We start from the raw sequence: 18,966 nt of genomic DNA on the forward strand, positions 1-18,966 counted from the left end.
CATGCACATATGGACCCCTCGCATGTACATAGACCCCACCCACATACACGGACCCCTACCATGCACACTGGACCCCACCCACATACGGGACACCTACCTGGCACACTGAACCCCTCTCACATACAGACCCCTCCCACGCACACCGGACCCCACCCACGCACACCGGACCCCACCCACGCACACCGGACCCCACCCACGCACACCGGACCCCACCCACGCACACCGGACCCCACCCACGCACACCGGACCCCACCCACGCACACCGGACCCCTCCCACGCACACCGGACCCCACCCATGCACACCGGACCCCTCCCACGCACACCGGACCCCACCCACGCACACCGGACCCCACCCACGCACACCGGACTCCACCCACGCACACCGAACCCCACCCACCCACAGGATCCCCCCCCAAGCATACGGATCCCCCCTCCCAAGCATACGGATCCCCCCTCCCAAGCATACGGATCCCCCCTCCCAAGCATATGGATCCCCCCTCCCAAGCATACGGATCCCCCCCCCAAGCATACGGATCCCCCCTCCCAAGCATACGGACCCCTCCCCCAAGCATACGGATCCCCCCCCCCCAAGCATACGGATCCCCCCCACGCACACACATATATATTGATATATTTTCTGCACTAAAAGCAGAGAACGGATTTGCCTTGCAGCTGATTGGTTAACATAACCATGGCAAAAGCAGCAAGGGATTTTGGGGTGTCACTGGGTTCCAAGGTCACCCCCCTGCCACCCCCCAGTCTTTGAGCTGTCGTAGGACGCTGTCCAGGTATCGGGGGTCCGGGAAGCCCTTCCCTGTCACATTGGAGCCAAACTCGGTCTTGTGGGGGATTCGGGAGCTGGAAACGGAGTCGGGGACCCCCGGGCAACGCGAGGGGACGAGAGGGAAGAGGAGTTGGCGGTCCCAGGCTTCTATCAGGAGACGCAGGACCTGGGGGAAAACACAGAGTTATACACCCAGGGGGTCAGTGCAGGAATAGCAGCGAGTGCTGCAGTGTAAGGGAGGAGAAGTCACCTCTCTCCCCTTCTCTGTATTCGGGAGGTAACAGTGCAGGAATAGCAGCGAGTGCTGCGGTGTAAGGGAGGAGAACTCACCTCTCTCCCCTTCTCTGTGTTAGGGAGGTAACAGTGCAGGAATAGCAGCGAGTGCTGCAGTGTAAGGGCGGAGAACTCACCTCTCTCCCCTTCTCTGTATTCGGAAGGTAACAGTGCATTGGGAAGTCAGGGGCTATGAACTTCATCCCTGGGTTTGGGTGACCCGGACCCTGAGGAGGAAGAGTGTTACAGTGATTGAAAGAGACTGCTTAATCCCAATGCGAGACTGCCCCTCCCAATGAGACAGATGGCCCGTTCCCAAAGAGACTGCCTTCTCTCAATGAGAGACTGTCCCCCAATGGGAGACTGCCCCATCAATAAGAGATACTGCTCCCTCCATGAGAGAAACTGCCCCCCCAATGAGAGCAGCTGTACCTCAATAAAACAGACTGCTGCTCAATGAGACACTGAACCCCGATAAGAGACCATCCTGCCCATGAGACTTGACTGCCCCCAATAAGATATTGCATCTTTCTATGAGAGAGACTGCTGCCCAATGAGGGAGACTGCTGCCCAATGAGAGAGACTGCTGCCCAATGAGAAAGACTGCCCTTCCCAATGGGACAGACTGTCTTCTGTCAATGAGATTGTCTCCCATTGAAAGAGACTGTCCCTCAATGGGAGGTTCTCTTCTCGCAATGAGAGACTGTCCTCTAATGGGAGTGACTGAACCCTAATAAGAGAGACCACCCCCCCAATGAGACAGTCTGCCCCTCAAGGAGATATTTCATCTCCCAATGGGAGAGACGGCCCCATCCCAATTAGAGACTGCCCCTCCGATGAGAAACTTCCACCTCCGCCCCCAATGAAACGGCCCCCAGTGGGACTAACCTCCCCCATTTTATGTTCCCCGTTCCCAGGATTCTTTGCTCTCACCTGCACCCCGGGGGGGATGTGGTATATGATGCGGATGGTCTGGCAGTCTGGGTGCCCCGGCAGGGAGGGCGGGATCAGGTGATAGGACATCTTCCCGGGGGGCTGGGACCCCAACTTCTCTCCATACAGAGTCTGGCAAGATGGGCATCGCAGGGTCCCGTCCTGAGGAGGGGGTATGGAGGCATCAGAGAGGGAGGGGGTGCGGAGGCGTCAGAGAGGGAGGGGGTGCAGAGGCATCAGAGAGGGAGCGGGTGCGGAGGCGTCAGAGAGGGAGGGGGTGCGGAGGCGTCAGAGAGGGAGGGGGTGTGGAGGCGTCAGAGAGGGAGGGGGTGCGGAGGTGTCAGAGAGGGAGGGGGTGCGGAGGTGTCAGAGAGGGATTGGTGCGGAGGTGTCTGAGAGGGAGGGGTGCGGAGGCGTCAGAGAGGGAGGGGGTGCGGAGGCGTCAGAGAGGGAGGGGGTGCGGAGGTGTCAGAGGGAGGGGGTGCGGAGGCGTCAGAGAGGGAGGGGGTGCGGAGGAGTCAGAGAGGGAGGGGGTGCGGAGGCGTCAGAGGGAGGGGGTGCGGAGGCGTCAGAGAGGGAGGGGGTGCGGAGGCGTCAGAGAGGGAGGGGGTGCGGAGGCGTCAAAGAGGGAGGGGGTGCGGAGGCGTCAGAGAGGGAGGGGGTGCGGAGGCGTCAGAGAGGGAGGGAGTGCGGAGGAGTCAGAGAGGGAGGGGTGCGGAGGCGTCAGAGAGGGAGGGGGTGCGGAGGCGTCAGAGAGGGAGTGGGTGCGGAGGCGTCAGAGAGGGAGGGGGTGCGGAGGCGTCAGAGAGGGAGGGGGTGCGGAGGCGTCAGAGAGGGAGGGGGTGCGGAGGCATCAGAGAGGGAGGGGGTGCGGAGGCGTCAGAGAGGGAGGGGGTGCGGAGGCGTCAGAGAGGGAGTGGGTGCGGAGGCGTCAGAGAGGGAGGGGGTGCGGAGGCGTCAGAGAGGGAGGGGGTGCGGAGGCGTCAGAGAGGAAGGGGGTGCGGAGGCGTCAGAGAGGGAGGGGGTGCGGAGGCGTCAGAGAGGGAGGGGGTGCGGAGGCGTCAGAGATTGAGGGGGTGCGGAGGCATCAGAGAGGGAGGGGGTGCGGAGGCATCAGAGAGGGAGCGAGTGCGGAGGCATCAGAGAGGGAGGGGGTGCGGAGGCATCAGAGAGGGAGGGGGTGCGGAGGCGTCAGAGATTGAGGGGGTGCGGAGGCATCAGAGAGGGAGGGGGTGTGGAGGCATCAGAGAGGGAGCGAGTGCGGAGGCATCAGAGAGGGAGGGGGTGCGGAGGCGTCAGAGAGGGAGCGAGTGCGGAGGCGTCAGAGAGGGAGGGGTGCGGAGGTGTCAGAGAGGGAGGGGTGCGGAGGCGTCAGAGAAGGGGCATGACTTAGTTCCAAGTTCTAGTAGCAGTATTGGTTCTGGAGAAACTCCTCCTGTTGCCCCCATATAACACTCCCTATAACTCCTCCTATTACCCCATATAACCTCTCCCTATAACTCCTCCAGGATGGGCTGCAGGTGAGCTCCTGCAGGGGAGCCAGGATGGCCTTAGACCCAGGGGTTGGTGGCTGTGAGTTGGAGATGGAAGTAGGAGAGGCTGCAGGCTGCAGCAGCGGTGTAGGCCTTGGTGAGGCTGAATGTAAGTTACAGGAGAGTTTGGAGAGAAAGGAAGGGGCAGAACAGAACCTGCTTAAGGAAGAAAAGAACCAAGCTTTATTGCGGAGGTATAACAGTAAGAAGGCTGAGTTAGAGGAAGAAAACATTGAGTTAAGGAAATGTCGTGGTTCTGAGAGAGATGTGCACAAGAAGCAAATACAGCGTCTGCATGTTGAAGTAACCCAACTGGAGGGTGAGATTGCTAAAATTGCAGGGGTTTCAGTCAAACAGAAACGTTCCCTTTCAAAAATAATTGAAATGCTATCCCACAGTGCTGAGCAGGGCGCAGAGCAAGGCGCAGAGCGGGGTGCAGAGCAAGGCGCAGAGCTTTCTACAGGTGAAGGTAACAGCCCTGAAACAGGGTTCAGAGAAGGGGACTCACCTCAGGGTGCATCAGGCTGTGAGCAATGATCTGTTCTAGAGCTTCCAGCATCCCAGGGGTTAATGGCAGAAGCAACAGAAGATGTGGTAAAAAGCCCATTACATGGAAAGAAAGCAGCAAACACCTGTGAGGTTAGGTTACCTCAGACTCCCACCCTGGGAGAAGTTGCAGAGATTACAGGGAATGGAGACCAGCAAAGTAAAAACCTTGAATGCCTGAGTGGTGATCAGGAGCAGCTGGAAATGGAGTTTGCTGCTGCTGAGAGCAGTGAGCCAGAGAACCCATGCTCACCTGGACTTACAGAACCATCCCCCTGCTTATTAGCAGGTCCTGTGATTCAGAACTCTGAGAAGGGAGAACAGCAGGTGGTAATTAGCAGCAATGGAGACAGCATTAACTCTGCAGTGCCTGGGAATGAAATGAAGGATGTAGAGACTGAAAGTGCTGCTCCTATCCAAACAGTTCCTGATAGAGTAGCCCAAACGGAAGATGGGGTAAAGCAAAATAATGACATGAAGGTAACTCCAGGTCATACAGGCCCCCCTTCAGCCTGGAGTGGGAGATCCTTTGCGAGCACTGTGACCAGAAATGCACAACCTTTGCAAAGGAGAAATGTGGAAATGTTGAGATATAAGGGCGCAGAGGAGATGAAGCCTGACAGGATTTTTGTAAGAAGACATCTATTAAAAGAATCCTTGGGCTTCCGTGCAGATGAAATTTATGCACTTATCCATGTTCCTGGTTCCCGTGAGTATGATGTCAGTTTTAAGAGACCTAAAGCTTTGGATCATTTCTGGATAAGATATGAGAGTCTTAAAAACACTGAATTGTGGAAGCCCTTTGCGGCCATTCCTGTGACTAAACCGGAAACAAAGTCTGTAACAATTCTCTTCAGACATGAATCAGTCGCAATATCAGATATTCTGGTATGGCTTGGCAGACAATGTGACATACTGGCTCCACCTACGAGAATTATGGACGCGGAAGAAATTTGGATTGGAGGTTGGAAAATACAAGTCAGACTTTGGCGACATGGCAATGTCACAAAGCATCTGCCCAATTCTTTCTTTATTGGGAGAGAGGAAACTGCTTTTATTATGGTCAGCCAACCTTGTGCCATAGATGTGGTTCAAACAGACATTTAAGCATGTCTTGTGATGTTCTAAAATGTAACTTGTGCCAGTCCTTGGGCCACGAGAGGGCAAGCTGTACAATGATGAAATGTAACTTATGCGATAAATTTGGACATTCCTATACAAATTGCACAGAAGCATGGCATAATATTTCAAAAGTATGGGAGCAGGAAGTGGACTTTGAAGACAATGAAGAACTTTATGACCGTGCCTTGAAAGTTGCAAACAGAATGTGTTCGTATCCTCCTGCAGACAGGGTTGGTCTGGTTCGGCCTAGGGATGGCGCTTGCCTTGATCCTCCTAGGGACAGAGCTTGTCCTGGGTTGCCTGTGGATGGAGTTTGTCCAGTCCCACTTACAGAAGAAACAATTATTGAGAGTGTAAACATGGCCCACGGAATGCCAGAAGACCCCTGTAACAGGGGACTTATCCCTGTTCAGTAATGTGCCTTTAATCTAGCAGTTTGGTAGTTAATTATTAAACACCACCTGCCTGATTAGATTGTTTACAAAAACCTGTCTGTTCAGACAGGAAGTGACTCTCCTTAGCTCTGACTGAGAGCTGACCTTTGGAGAGACAGAGCAGAGGTTCTTGAGTCCCAGGAGAGACTGACCAAAAGAAACCCAGATCTCTGGAGCTGACCGGTTTTGAGCTCTGCACAGCAGAGCTGATTTCAAGACACAGGGAAAACTACTACACCTGAAGCTGAACCAGGAAGTGAGAAGATTTTCCCTCCAAGAAACAGATAAGACCTTTATTCTTAAGAGACTGCTTATATCTGCTTATTTCATGCTATATGTTTTTGGGCTGCGAGAAATGCTTGACTAAGGGAGATGTGAATTATTGCATAGTGTTTCACTAGAAATACTCCCAAGTGAATAGAAGCTTTGTTCCCCCCCCCCTGTGTTTGGATGGATTTCCTGATGAAAAGGAAAAGGCACAATAAAGCCTTATTATAATTTCACATTATAAACGTCTCCAAATTGTGTACCTCTGTGAACGTCCGTCTACATATGGTGTCCGAAGTGGGACAAGAGGTGTCTTTGAAGTTAAAAAGGACCGGAGATTTTTATGTGAAATTTTTTTGTTATGTTTTTTGCCTATAAACAGTCTAAACAACTTGGAAAAAAAAAAACTCTCATGCAGCAGAGGCAGAGTTAAAGTGATACACACCACTGAAACTTACACTGCACTGAAACTTACAAAAACCACAGATGTACTCTTTTCCCCAATCCCAAGAGACTGCTGAAGCAGGTAAACCTTTAATTGCCTATCACTAAGTGTAATACGGTCATTGAAATAGGGATTTTGCCTTCTAGCCATAGTCAGGGTTCAAGAAGTGAGTCAGCCCTTAAAAAGGGATAGGTGTTTGTTGTTTTCAAAAGTTTCGCTGAAGCAGTGAATACAGTTGGTGACCCACGAGTGGTACTGATTTTGCAAATAAAGGTTGCCACACCACATAGGGCTACCAGCTGGGAATGGAGTATATGCAGAAAAGTGTGAAAATTGATACAAGACTGTGCTGAAGCAGGGGAATTTTTAGCAAACAAATGCTGAGTGTAAAATTGCCCTATAGGGGGAAAAAGTGATTTCTGAACTGTGTAAAAGGTTTTTCAAAACCAATTGCTGAATGTTGAGTCACCCTGCCGGGAATGAAAGAAATAGTCTACTGCAAAGAATGTTTTTTTTCTGCAAGTAAAAAAGTCTGCCTATATACTGTATATCTTGGGAGCAAAAACAGACACCCAAAGTGTGAAGTGTGAATGCCATAATACCCAAAGATGAGACTGAAAATTACTGAACTCAGGCAGAAAAACAAATTCTGTTGCTGAAGCGGGGAGATTGCACCCTGCAAGAAAATGGTGTAAAGCAAATAGACTTTTTTACCTAGCAACTGCAAAACTTGTATACCTGATGAGAGAAAATGCATGCACAGTACTGCTGATATTGTAAAACTTATCCAAGACAGAAAAAGTCTACTACGACCTCTACAAGCAAAATATGCCCATCTGTAGGTCTACCACAATTGGGGGTTCTAGCAAATACAGTGGCAACAGCTGCAATAGCGCCTCCTGCGGTCAGGAAGAAAATTACACCTGATAGCCTAAAAATGGAGGACAACATGCAGCGTTCCTGTAATGAACCCTACACCACGGAAGAGTGGCCCTTCCAGTCAAATAAAGAGGAAGACATCTCTTACGGGGAACCCGAACCGAGTCACACCCACAAAACACCCCAAGAATGGTGGGGGTGCCTGAACTCGGCACGAACAGAAAAGACCGCTCCCTTTGATGACGAATATGATCAACAGGAGACAGAGCGGGAGCAGCAGATCACCCAATATTTCTGTCAGCTAAAGCAACTGCAAGAAAAGCCTGGCGTATATAATGAAGCTGCTAAAACTTCAAATGAAGATGGAGACCCCAATATCCCTGAAGGGACGGTGTCATCCAAATCAAAAAGGAAGAAGAAGAAAAAGAAAAGCGGTTCTTCACTTACCGTGGAAGGAACAGACACGTCCGCAGATCCTGTGGAGGAAAAGGGGGACCGAGTTGCCCTGCAGCCTAGAGAAAATGGAGAATTCGTCCCGCGGTTAACCGAATATCCAGAGGGCCCAAGGCAGAAGTCGTGTACCCCAAAGAAGTGTCTGTCCGGTGCCAACAGTGAGGAACCCTCAACCAGTCATCCAAGGGAAGCGGAGCCGGAACCAGTGAGTGACGATCCCTTGACCAGCCCTGAAGACGCCCTGAAAATTGCCAGGCATGACTGTGATCTGCTCTGTGAAGAATTGGAAAGGGAGAGAAAAAATAATGCTGAGCTACAGAAGACTGTGCTCGCAATTTACTCTACGGCCAAGACCGAATTGGAGGATCTCAAGACTGAGCTAGATACTGCAAAGGCTACTATTTCCGCCATGGATGAAAAGCAGAGCCAATCGGATAAAATGGTGGCTACGCTAAAGCGGAAGTATGAGGAGGCACTGAAGCAGATGACAGTCTTCCAGCAAGAGGTTCACACTCTTCGTATAGAGCTTGATGCCTCACATAATGAGACCAACAGCTGCCGCACAGACCTGGAAGTTTCCAGAAAGGAACTACACAGTCTCACTGAGGAGCTGGACATTGCTAAAGAAACTACTGTCAATCTTGATACAGATCTCAAAGTCTCTCAGAAGGAGCTTCAGACCCTCAACCTAGAGAAGGAAGTCTCACGCCAAGAGATTGTCATTCTCAAAGCAGATGTGTGTAAATGGAAGGAGGACTGCAAAGAAGCCCTGAAGAATACAGAGACTGAAAAAAGAGAAAATTCAAGAGAAAACTTAAAACTGAAAGAAGAAAATTTTCAGTTGACAGAAGAAGTCAAGGAAAAGTTTGACGCAGAGCACCGACTGCAGAACCAACTGCAAGGTCTGCGTACACACCTCCAGTATGCTGAGGAGAAGCAGCAAACGCTACAGGAAGAAAAACTGCAGGCTGCTAAAGAGGTACAAGCGCTGCAGGAACGTCTGAATACCCAGTACGTCCCCACAGAGCAGTATTAGGAGCTAAAGGCCACGCTGCATGTCTTCGTGCGATACCAGGTGACTCTGTATGAGAGGGAGCGTGAGAAGGCTCAGAAACTGGAGCAAGAGCTGGAGAGACAGAGAGACTGTTCCATTCCCTTGAGTCAGTACAGCAAGGAGAAAACAGACGCAGCGGCAACCTTGACGACAAAAATTACAGAGCTCCAGAATATGAAGGAGACTCTGATACAGATTCCTCCAATACAGAAAAAGGTATTGGCTCTGCCCAAGCACCAGTATCCCACAGTAACTAATGCCCCTAAGGACAAGGGTACAGTGAGAGTTGGGGACTCCACGCAACTTCAAAACAAAATTACGAAGTTTGAGTCACCAAAGAAAGCACTAGCCAAACCTACAGCTGCCCAACAGGCAACAAACAGAGGTAGGAGTGCAGAATCAAAGCCAGAAGAATCCTTAGCTGAAGAAGCTGAACTGGCGACTCCGTGGTGTGTAGAAGCTGCAGAAAGACCACTTCAAGAGCAGAAAACTCTAAGGGCTAGTCCTAACTGCTCTACAACTGTTGCCATACACTTTGTCTACAAAAAGAGGAGTGCCCGACGCAACAGAAATCTCAAGAACGCGCACGCGATAAAAAGACTTTACGTGGAAAAAGTCCTCCTCGAGCGACTGAGGAGTGCTGATCTCAAGCATCTTCGGGAGAAGACAAAAATAAACTGGAGAAAGGGCTCCAATCCCAGCGGGACAGAGGGTTCTCTTCCTCCATCCACTCTCATTCAAGTCACAGAGATATCTAGAATGAGAGTGGAAGGATGGGCTTTGGCCGTGGTAAGCACGAGCTTCCCACAAACAGGGGAGGTATGTAACAGGGGAGTAATCCCTGTTCAGTAATGTGCCTTTAATCTAGCAGTTTGGTAGTTAATTATTAAACACCACCTGCCTGATTAGATTGTTTACAAAAACCTGTCTGTTCAGACAGGAAGTGACTCTCCTTAGCTCTGACTGAGAGCTGACCTTTGGAGAGACAGAGCAGAGGTTCTTGAGTCCCAGGAGAGACTGACCAAAAGAAACCCAGATCTCTGGAGCTGACCGGTCTTCAGCTCTGCACAGCAGAGCTGATTTCAAGACACAGGGAAAACTACTACACCTGAAGCTGAACCAGGAAGTGAGAAGATTTTCCCTCCAAGAAACATTTAAGACATTTATTCTTAAGAGACTGCTTATATCTGCTTATTTCATGCTATATGTTTTTGGGCTGCAAGAAATGCTTGACTAAGGGAGATGTGAATTAATGCATAGTGTTTCACTAGAAATACTCCCAAGTGAATAGAAGCTTTGTTCCCCCCCCCCCCCCCCCTGTGTTTGGATGGATTTCCTGATGAAAAGGAAAAGGCACAATAAAGCCTTATTATAATTTCACATTATAAACGTCTCCAAATTGGGTACCTCTGCTGTGAACGTCCGTCTACAACCCCTTAGAGGGAACCTCCTCAAAATTACACCCAGCAGGGGAACAATCTGGGGAATCAGAGGATTCTACTATGATGGAAACTCACGTGAGGGAAAATAATAAAAAAGGAAATGAGCAGAGTTGGGCACATGGAAAAAAGAAAATGAAGAAGAGCACGGTAAAAAGACTTGGAGGGACTCTTCGACGTCCTGCAGGTCCCGCTGGTAAAGTTCCTCAGGTAACTACAAAGAACCGTTTTTCTGCTCTTCGGAAGGATTGGGGGTCAAGAGCTGAGGACTCTAACGATGTGGAGGAACTTTCCTTATCAGAAGAGGAACATAATATGGACGTTTCCAGAGAGACAGACTCGGGCATGACCCCACCTTCAGTGACCGTTAAGAGGTTTGGGTCAATGGGGGATAATGTGGGGAAAAAGAAAAAAAAGTAATGTTGCACCCTTTTTTTTTTAAATATCTGTTTCCATAAGTGATCCCTTAAAGGTAATAACTGTTAATGTGGCAAGTATAAAATCATGGAAAGCCCGAACTTTAGCTTACAACGTATTAAAACATTGTGATGCAAATATCATTTTCTTACAGGAAACAAGATTAAATACAAAAAATGATATTTACAAAGCCAAGCAAGACTGGCAGACAGGGCCCTCATTTTGGTCCATGGGAGTTACACCTTATGAAGGCGTAGCGATTTTATTTAAAGAGGTTGAGATGAGATGCCATAAACTGTTAGAAATTCAGGAAGGGCGATGCTTACTTCTAGATGTTACTGTGAATAAGTTAGACTTCCATTTGATTAACATCTATGGACCACAAACAATGAAGGACCGTAAAGAATTATTTAGTAAGATAAGACCATTTCTGTTTACTTCCAAAATGGTCATTTTTTGTGGTGATTTTAATAATATCTCTAGACTGAAAGATCGAGGTAAAATCTATGATAGTCTAAATTATGATAGTAATGTCCTACAGTAAATAACCTGTGCAGGCAAGCGGACTTAGAAGATATTCATATTAAACATAATACTGAAGCATCTGGGTTTACTTACTATAAGGGCCAAAGTAAGAGCAGAATTGACCGTGTATATATTAAAAATAATATGGTATCTTCAGGAATTAATTTAATTCCTGTTGAATTTTCAGACCATTTAATGTTATCATTCACCCTGAATATCAATGATACCTTGAGGATGGGTAAGGGCAGTTGGAAATTAAACATCTCTACTTTTGAACATAGTGAGACACAAGACCTATTTAGAATGGTTTATGAGGACCAGAGGTCATTACAAGGACTTTATGAAGATTTGGCAGATTGGTGGGAGGGAACAAAACGGAATATAATCTCGTTTGTAAGGAAACTAGCAAACAGGAAAAGTCAAAATAATTATAAAAAATATCAACTCTTAAGAGGTAAATTATGCCAGCTTTATTCGCAGTTGAATGAGGGTAAATTAATAGATCAGGGAGACATAAAGGTTGTTAAAGATAAAATGAAACAACTTCAATATGATAGATATGTATCACTAATAAAGGAGCGAGATTTTGGCTCACAGAAATCTTATATTTCACCAGATCCCTTTCTTAGCTGTAAGGGAGCGGTGGGAAAGAAACTAATCTATGGGCTTTATGACTCTGGTGGTAATTATAGAACCAAGAGTAAGGACATTTTGGATATAGTTAGTAATTTCTATGCAGATTTATTTAAGGACAGCTATAGGGAGAAAAAGGAAATTGATAGTTATATTAATACATTGGTTATTCCCAAATTAACAAAGGTAGAAGAAACAAACCTGACAATGGAAGTACTAGATAGTTAGGTCAGGGATGTAATAAATGGGTTACAGAAGAATAAAACCCCAGGGACAGACGGCTTAACAGCAGAATTTTTTTAATTGTTTAGTGATTTGTTAGTTCCTGATTTGACTAAAGTCTTTAACATAATGTTGCAGGAAGGTAAGATACCCGGGTCCATGTGCAAGTCTCTTCTGCTTCTGTTACATAAAAAGAATGATCCAGCAGATATAAAGAACTGGAGACCAATTTCTTTATTGAACACAGATAGGAAAATCTTAGCCAGAATTTTGTTTAATAGATTGAGAGAGGTATCTGGGAAACTAATCTGTAAGGCTCAGAATTGTGGCATTAAAGGACGTAATATCACAAACGCAGTCATACACATAAGAGAGATTTTTGAGGTTTGTAAAGCTAATAAATTAGAGAAATATGTTTTGTGCTTAGATCAAACTAAGGCATTTGACAGAGTAAACCATGTGTATCTCTGGGAAGTCTTATCCGCGTATGGTATTCCCAATTCCTTCATAGGATGGATATACTTGTTATATAAAGGATGTCCACAAATAAATGGCTGGATAGGGAAAGAATTTAGCGTTAAGTCAGGGGTATGTCAAGGATGTCCTTTGAGTCCTCTTCTGTACGTTTATGCAGTAGATCCATTTTTAAGGAAATTGGAATCAAATAATTTTATTGATGGGGTTGAAATAGCAAAAAATCGGACCCTGAAATGTATTGCGTATGCAGATGATATTTCCATTGTCGTGTCGGGAAAAGAAGCTGCGGAAGAGACTTTTAAAAATATTAGAGATTTTTCAAGTGCTTCCAATTCTAAAGTTAACGAAGAAAAGAGTAGCGCGATTTGGCTAAGTCAGGAAACACCGGGTTTTACACTTCCAGGAACGATTCCAATAAGTGATGGTCCAATAAAAATTCTGGGCGTAAAGTTTGGGAAGGAACAGTCAGAAATGCTAAATTGGAAAGAGAAGATAGAAATAGGTGAGGAGAAAATTAAGAAATGAAGAATTGGAAGCTGTCTTTAGGGGAAAGACTGGCAATAATTAAAACTTTCTTAGTACCAATTTTTGTTAATATCAGTTATATTTTTCCAATACCAGAAAATCTGAATACTAGAATTTTTTAGTCTGTTTTTCCAGATGTTATGGGGAAATCGACTAAATTTGATCAAAAGGAATACAACATACTTAGATCAGAAGAAGGGAGGTTTAAAAATGTTAAACACCCTGTGGTATTTTTTAATGTTATTTTTCTGAAATATAATTTTGCCCATATTATGCAGAAAAATTACCTGGTCTGGCCAATGTGCTTTTGGAAATGGGTTAGTCGTTATGTATTGGCGTGGGAGTGTGGGGGACAAGTCAAAACTATGAAAGTGAAATCTGGCAATACCCCGGAGTATGTGGACCAAAGTGTCAGACTTTTAAGAAGGTGGAAAATAAGCAGTAGGGAGATAGAAATGTGTTCTAGGAAACACATTTATGAGAACATTATTGAGAAATGCTTTTCTTCCCCATTAATCCTGAGAGATTGTGCGGGGGAAGATTTGAGTAAAGCATTAAAAAATTTGAATAGCATGAGAATTCCACCAAAATATAAGGATATTACCTGGTTGGCCTTCGTGGCAAATTATATGTACGAAGTAATATTAAACATATGAATGTATCAGACAGAATGTGTGCTAGAAATTCATGCAATAATGAGGTAGAAACAATGGATCATTTTGTGTTACAGTGTCCCTTTAGCAAAGCGATTTGGGAAAGAACGGCTTGTTTTTTTAAGGCGCCAATTTTGGGGAAACTTACATATTCAGAATGTGTCTATGGAATTTTTAAGAATAAACATAAGTATAATGAAGGTACAATTTTCCCGATAATAGCAATTGTTAAGTATAATTTGTGGATGGCTAGGTGCCAGGTTTCAATCAAAAATGTGTACATTTCTGAGGATAAAGTTTTTGAGGACATTATAAAAGCCGTAAGAAGAGTTAAGGAAAATGAGAAATTGCTTTTAGAAAAGAAAGTTTGGAACAAATGCTGGGTTAATATTTGTATAATGTAAGTCCGTCCATATGGTGCAGTTTTTGGTTTGTAAAGTGATTTGTGAAATAAAATGTTGGAATTTTTTTTTCCAATAAAAAGAGTTCCTCCTATTCCCCCATATAACCCCTCCCTATATCTCCTCCTATTACCCCGTATACCCCCTCCCTATAACTCCTCCTATTACCCCGTATAACCGCTCACTATAACTCCTCCTATTACCCCATATAACCCCTCCCTATAACTCCTCCTATTACCCCGTATAACCGCTCATTATAACTCCTCCTATTACCCCATATAACCGCTCCCTATAACTCCTCCTATTACCCCAAATAACCGCTCCCTATAACTCCTCCTATTACCCCATATACTCGTCTCTATAACTCCTCCTATTACCCCATATACTCATCTCTATAACTCCTCCTATTACCCCAAATAACCGCTCCCTATAACTCCTCCTATTACCCCATATAACCCCTCCCTATAACTCCTCCTATTACCCCATATAACCTCTCCCTATAACTCCTCCTATTACCCCGTATACCCCCTCCCTATAACTCCTCCTATTACCCCGTATAACCGCTCCCTATAACTCCTCCTATTACCCCATATAACCGCTCCCTATAACTCCTCCTATTACCCCATATAACCCCTCCCTATAACTCCTCCTATTACCCCGTATAACCGCTCACTATAACTCCTCCTATTACCCCATATAACCCCTCCCTATAACTCCTCCTATTACCCCGTATAACCGCTCATTATAACTCCTCCTATTACCCCATATAACCGCTCCCTATAACTCCTCCTATTACCCCAAATAACCCCTCCCTATAACTCCTCCTATTACCCCATATAACCTCTCCCTATAACTCCTCCTATTACCCCGTATATCCCCCCTCCCTATAACTCCTCCTATTACCCCGTATAACCGCTCCCTATAACTCCTCCTATTACCCCGTATAACCGCTCCCTATAACTCCTCCTATTACCCCATATAACCGCTCCCTATAACTCCTCCTATTACCCCATATAACCGCTCACTATAACTCCTCCTATTACCCCATATAACCTGTCCCTATAACTCCTCTTATTACCCCATATAACCCCTCCCTATAACTCCTCCTATTACCCTATATAAACCCCTCCCTAAAACTCCTCCTATTACCCCATATAACCCCTCCTATTACCCCATATAACCCCTCCCTATAACTCCTCCTCGGTGTTAGCCCTTGTGTGCACTATCAACAAAGTTGTTTGAAGAACTTCAGGAGCCTCTCTGATCCAGACATGCGCAGTTGCGCCGAATCCACCATTGTTTCCAGCCTACACTAAGACGGTGGCACGCAGGAGCAGCCGAGGGAGCAGACCCCAGACCGGAGTGCAGGTGAGGTAAGGCAGCTTTATTCCCCCTGCACCGGTTGTTATTGAGGCTAAACGGAGCTCCCCCGTGTGATGCCCCAGTGTCTGACTCATTCAGAACACTGCTCTGCACACGGAAGCGCAGGACAGACGCATTGACTAAGTGTATTACAGAGGCCTCGCGCCTTCATTTAAATGCCGGGGGGAGAGTGCGGGACCCCTAGAACTGCAGCGCCCCCCAGTTTGCGCACCGCTGCATTAGATCTTATCTGACCTGTGATCCCACACACGGTGCAGCGTGGTGCGGCCTGGGGCACACGCCTCCGTCCTCTCTGACCGGCCTCTCTGACCGGCCTCCCTGACCGGCCCCTCTGACCGGCCCCTCTGACCGGCCCCTCTGACCGGCCTCCCTGACCGGCCTCCCTGACCGGCCTCCCTGACCGGCCTCTCTGACCTGCCTCTCTGACCGGCCCCTCTGACCGGCCCCTCTGACCGGCCCCTCTGACCGGCCTCCCTGACCGGCCTCTCTGACCGGCCTCTCTGACCGGCCTCCCTGACCGGTCTCCCTGACCGGCCTCTCTGACTCCCCTAGTGCACCTCCTTCTCGTATAGACACATATACCGAGGTTCAGCAGGTGTCACCCCCTTTTTTTTGTATGTTCCCATCTAAGCTCTCCCTATAACACACAGTGACACACAGTGACACACACAGTTGTAGAGGTGTGTGTGGTGTTTTGGGTGACGCACCTTGTAGAGAGGTCCCAGGCAGCGGACATGGTGAGTGTGGGAGCAGCGATATAACCGTCCCACCTCACCACCCCCACCCGCCAGCGGCTTCCTGCACAGCACACAGTCCTAGGAGTGCAGCAAAATGTAACACACAATAACACAATGTAACACAAGTAAGGCTAAGGGAAACACAAAATAGAACACGTAATAACAACCACACAAAATAACAATACTACACACAATAATAACCACACAAAATAACAATACTATACACAAGAACAACCACACAAAATAACAGCTACACACAATAACACAAGACTACACACAATAACCACACAAAATAACACAAGACTACACACAATAACACCCACACAAAATAACACAAGACTACACACAATAACAGTTACACAAAATAACACAAGACTACACACAACAACCACACACAAAGTAACTCATTGCTACACACAATAACATCTACACAAAATAACGCAAGACTACACACAATAACAACCACACCCAAAGTAACTCAATACGACAATAATAACGAAGAAAAACTGTATTAGACAGAAGGGGACAGAGCACAGAGCTGCCAGCGACACAGTGCGACACAGTGTGACACAGTGCGACACGTATACAGGCACCACAACTGCACACATGTGTGATGGGCATCAGTAATACTGTGTTTACACTTCTACACGTGGTATGTGAGGGACATTGGCGTGTGCCACGTCACACTGTGTTCAGTGAGTTAGCAGCAGGGGGTCACACTATGACACACATGGTGACACACGGTGAAACACACAATGACATACGCAATATACCTATATAGATAAAGTAGTCAGCAAAAGCAAAACAAGGAAATGTGATTTAATAACGGCAAAAGATAATGCAGGGAGTAACGCAGGGAGTAACGCAGGGAGTAACTAACGCAGGGAGTAACGCAGCGAGTAACGCAGGGAGTACCGCAGGGAGTACCGCAGGGAGTAACGCAGGGAGTACCGCAGGGAGTAACGCAGGGAGTACCGCAGGGAGTAACGCAGGGAGTACCGCAGGGAGTAACGCAGGGAGTAACGCAGGGAGTAACGCAGGGAGTAACGCAGGGAGTAACGCAGCGCTGCTGCACAAACACGTACACTCCAGTGGTGATAGGAGTGAGCGATATAGGGAAAGGGGAGTGTAGCAACAACAAGCACAATAAGTGGGGACAAAACACACAAGGGGGAGGGTAATCAGGGGGGCAGCATTTCGGGGGGACCCGTTCCCTTAGGTCTAAAAGACCATAAGGTACTTCCCTTCACCCTTACCCCTGACTTGCTTTGCCTCTCTATGTGCTGTGGTGTACTCGGTGCTGGACTTGCTTTGCCTCTCTATGTGCTGTGGTGTACTCGGTGCTGGACTTGCTTTGCCTCTCTATGTGCTGTGGTGTACTCGGTGCTGGACTTGCTTTGCCTCTCTATGTGCTGTGGTGTACTCGGTGCTGGACTTGCTTTGCCTCTATGTGCTGTGGTGTACTCGGTGCTGGACTTGCTTTGCCTCTATGTGCTGTGGTGTACTCGGTGCTGGACTTGCGTTGCCTCTATGTGCTGTGGTGTACTCGGTGCTGGACTTGCTTTGCCTCTCTATGTGCTGTGGTGTACTCGGTGCTGGACTTGCTTTGCCTCTATGTGCTGTGGTGTACTCGGTGCTGGACTTGCTTTGCCTCTATGTGCTGTGGTGTACTCGGTGCTGGACTTGCTTTGCCTCTATGTGCTGTGGTGTACTCGGTGCTGGACTTGCTTTGCCTCTATGTGCTGTGGTGTACTCGGTGCTGGACTTGCTTTGCCTCTATGTGCTGTGGTGTACTCGGTGCTGGACTTGCTTTGCCTCTATGTGCTGTGGTGTACTCGGTGCTGGACTTGCGTTGCCTCTATGTGCGGTGGTGTACTCGGTGCTGGACTTGCGTTGCCTCTATGTGCTGTGGTGTACTCGGTGCTGGACTTGCTTTGCCTCTATGTGCTGTGGTGTACTCGGTGCTGGACTTGCGTTGCCTCTATGTGCTGTGGTGTACTCGGTGCTGGACTTGCTTTGCCTCTATGTGCTATGGTGTACTCGGTGCTGGACTTGCTTTGCCTCTATGTGCTGTGGTGTACTCGGTGCTGGACTTGCTTTGCCTCTATGTGCTGTGGTGTACTCGGTGCTGGACTTGCGTTGCCTCTGTGCTGTGGTGTACTCGGTGCTGGACTTGCTTTGCCTCTATGTGCTATGGTGTACTCGGTGCTGGACTTGCTTTGCCTCTATGTGCTGTGGTGTACTCGGTGCTGGACTTGCTTTGCCTCTATGTGCTGTGGTGTACTCGGTGCTGGACTTGCGTTGCCTCTGTGCTGTGGTGTACTCGGTGCTGGACTTGCGTTGCCTCTATGTGCTGTGGTGTACTCGGTGCTGGACTTGCGTTGCCTCTGTGCTGTGGTGTACTCGGTGCTGGACTTGCTTTGCCTCTATGTGCTGTGGTGTACTCGGTGCTGGACTTGCGTTGCCTCTATGTGCTGTGGTGTACTCGGTGCTGGACTTGCGTTGCCTCTATGTGCTGTGGTGTACTCGGTGCTGGACTTCATTTCAGCTTCCTTCTGACAGTATATGGCAGCTCTGACGGCTGCCGGGATTGTTGGGGTGATAAGGGAAGTACCTTATGGTCTTTTTAGACCTAAGGGAACGGGCCAGAGGAACGGGTGTCCCCCCGAAACGCTGCCCCCCTGATTACCCTCCCCCTTGTGTGTTTTGTCCCCACTTATTGTGCTTGTTGTTGCTACACTCCCCTTTCCCTATATCGCTCACTCCTATCACCACTGGAGTGTACGTGTTTGTGCAGCAGCGCTGCGTTACTCCCTGCGTTACTCCTGCTTT

The 18,966-nt window shown here is 47.8% G+C and overlaps 1 protein-coding gene across 1 annotated transcript; it reads right to left on the minus strand.

Annotated features, from left to right (window-relative positions):
- Positions 1–606: 606 nt before the first annotated feature.
- LOC142475897 (E3 ubiquitin-protein ligase DTX4-like) lies at positions 607–16,941 on the minus strand. Its single transcript, XM_075581576.1, has 4 exons — positions 16,105–16,941; positions 1,991–2,152; positions 1,195–1,284; positions 607–950 (listed from the first exon to the last, which is right to left on the minus strand). The coding sequence occupies exons 2-4, from the start codon at positions 2,078–2,080 to the stop codon at positions 738–740; spliced, it is 393 nt and encodes a 130-aa protein (XP_075437691.1). The 5' UTR covers positions 2,081–2,152; positions 16,105–16,941; the 3' UTR covers positions 607–737.
- Positions 16,942–18,966: the final 2,025 nt, after the last annotated feature.

This window comes from Ascaphus truei, unplaced genomic scaffold (assembly GCF_040206685.1).
Source record: "Ascaphus truei isolate aAscTru1 unplaced genomic scaffold, aAscTru1.hap1 HAP1_SCAFFOLD_1422, whole genome shotgun sequence".
In the NCBI taxonomy this organism is placed as follows: Eukaryota; Metazoa; Chordata; class Amphibia; order Anura; family Ascaphidae; genus Ascaphus; species Ascaphus truei.

Excerpts from the sequence above, each read along its gene's own strand:
- LOC142475897 (XM_075581576.1), bottom strand. The coding sequence starts at position 2,080 with ATGTCCTATCACCTGATCCCGCCCTCCCTGCCGGGGCACCCAGACTGC. Across the intron at positions 1,285-1,990 it reads ACATCCCCCCCGGGGTGCAG|GGTCCGGGTCACCCAAACCC; the intron begins GTGAGAGCAAAG and ends CTTCCTCCTCAG. Across the intron at positions 951-1,194 it reads ATACAGAGAAGGGGAGAGAG|GTCCTGCGTCTCCTGATAGA; the intron begins GTGAGTTCTCCG and ends GTTTTCCCCCAG.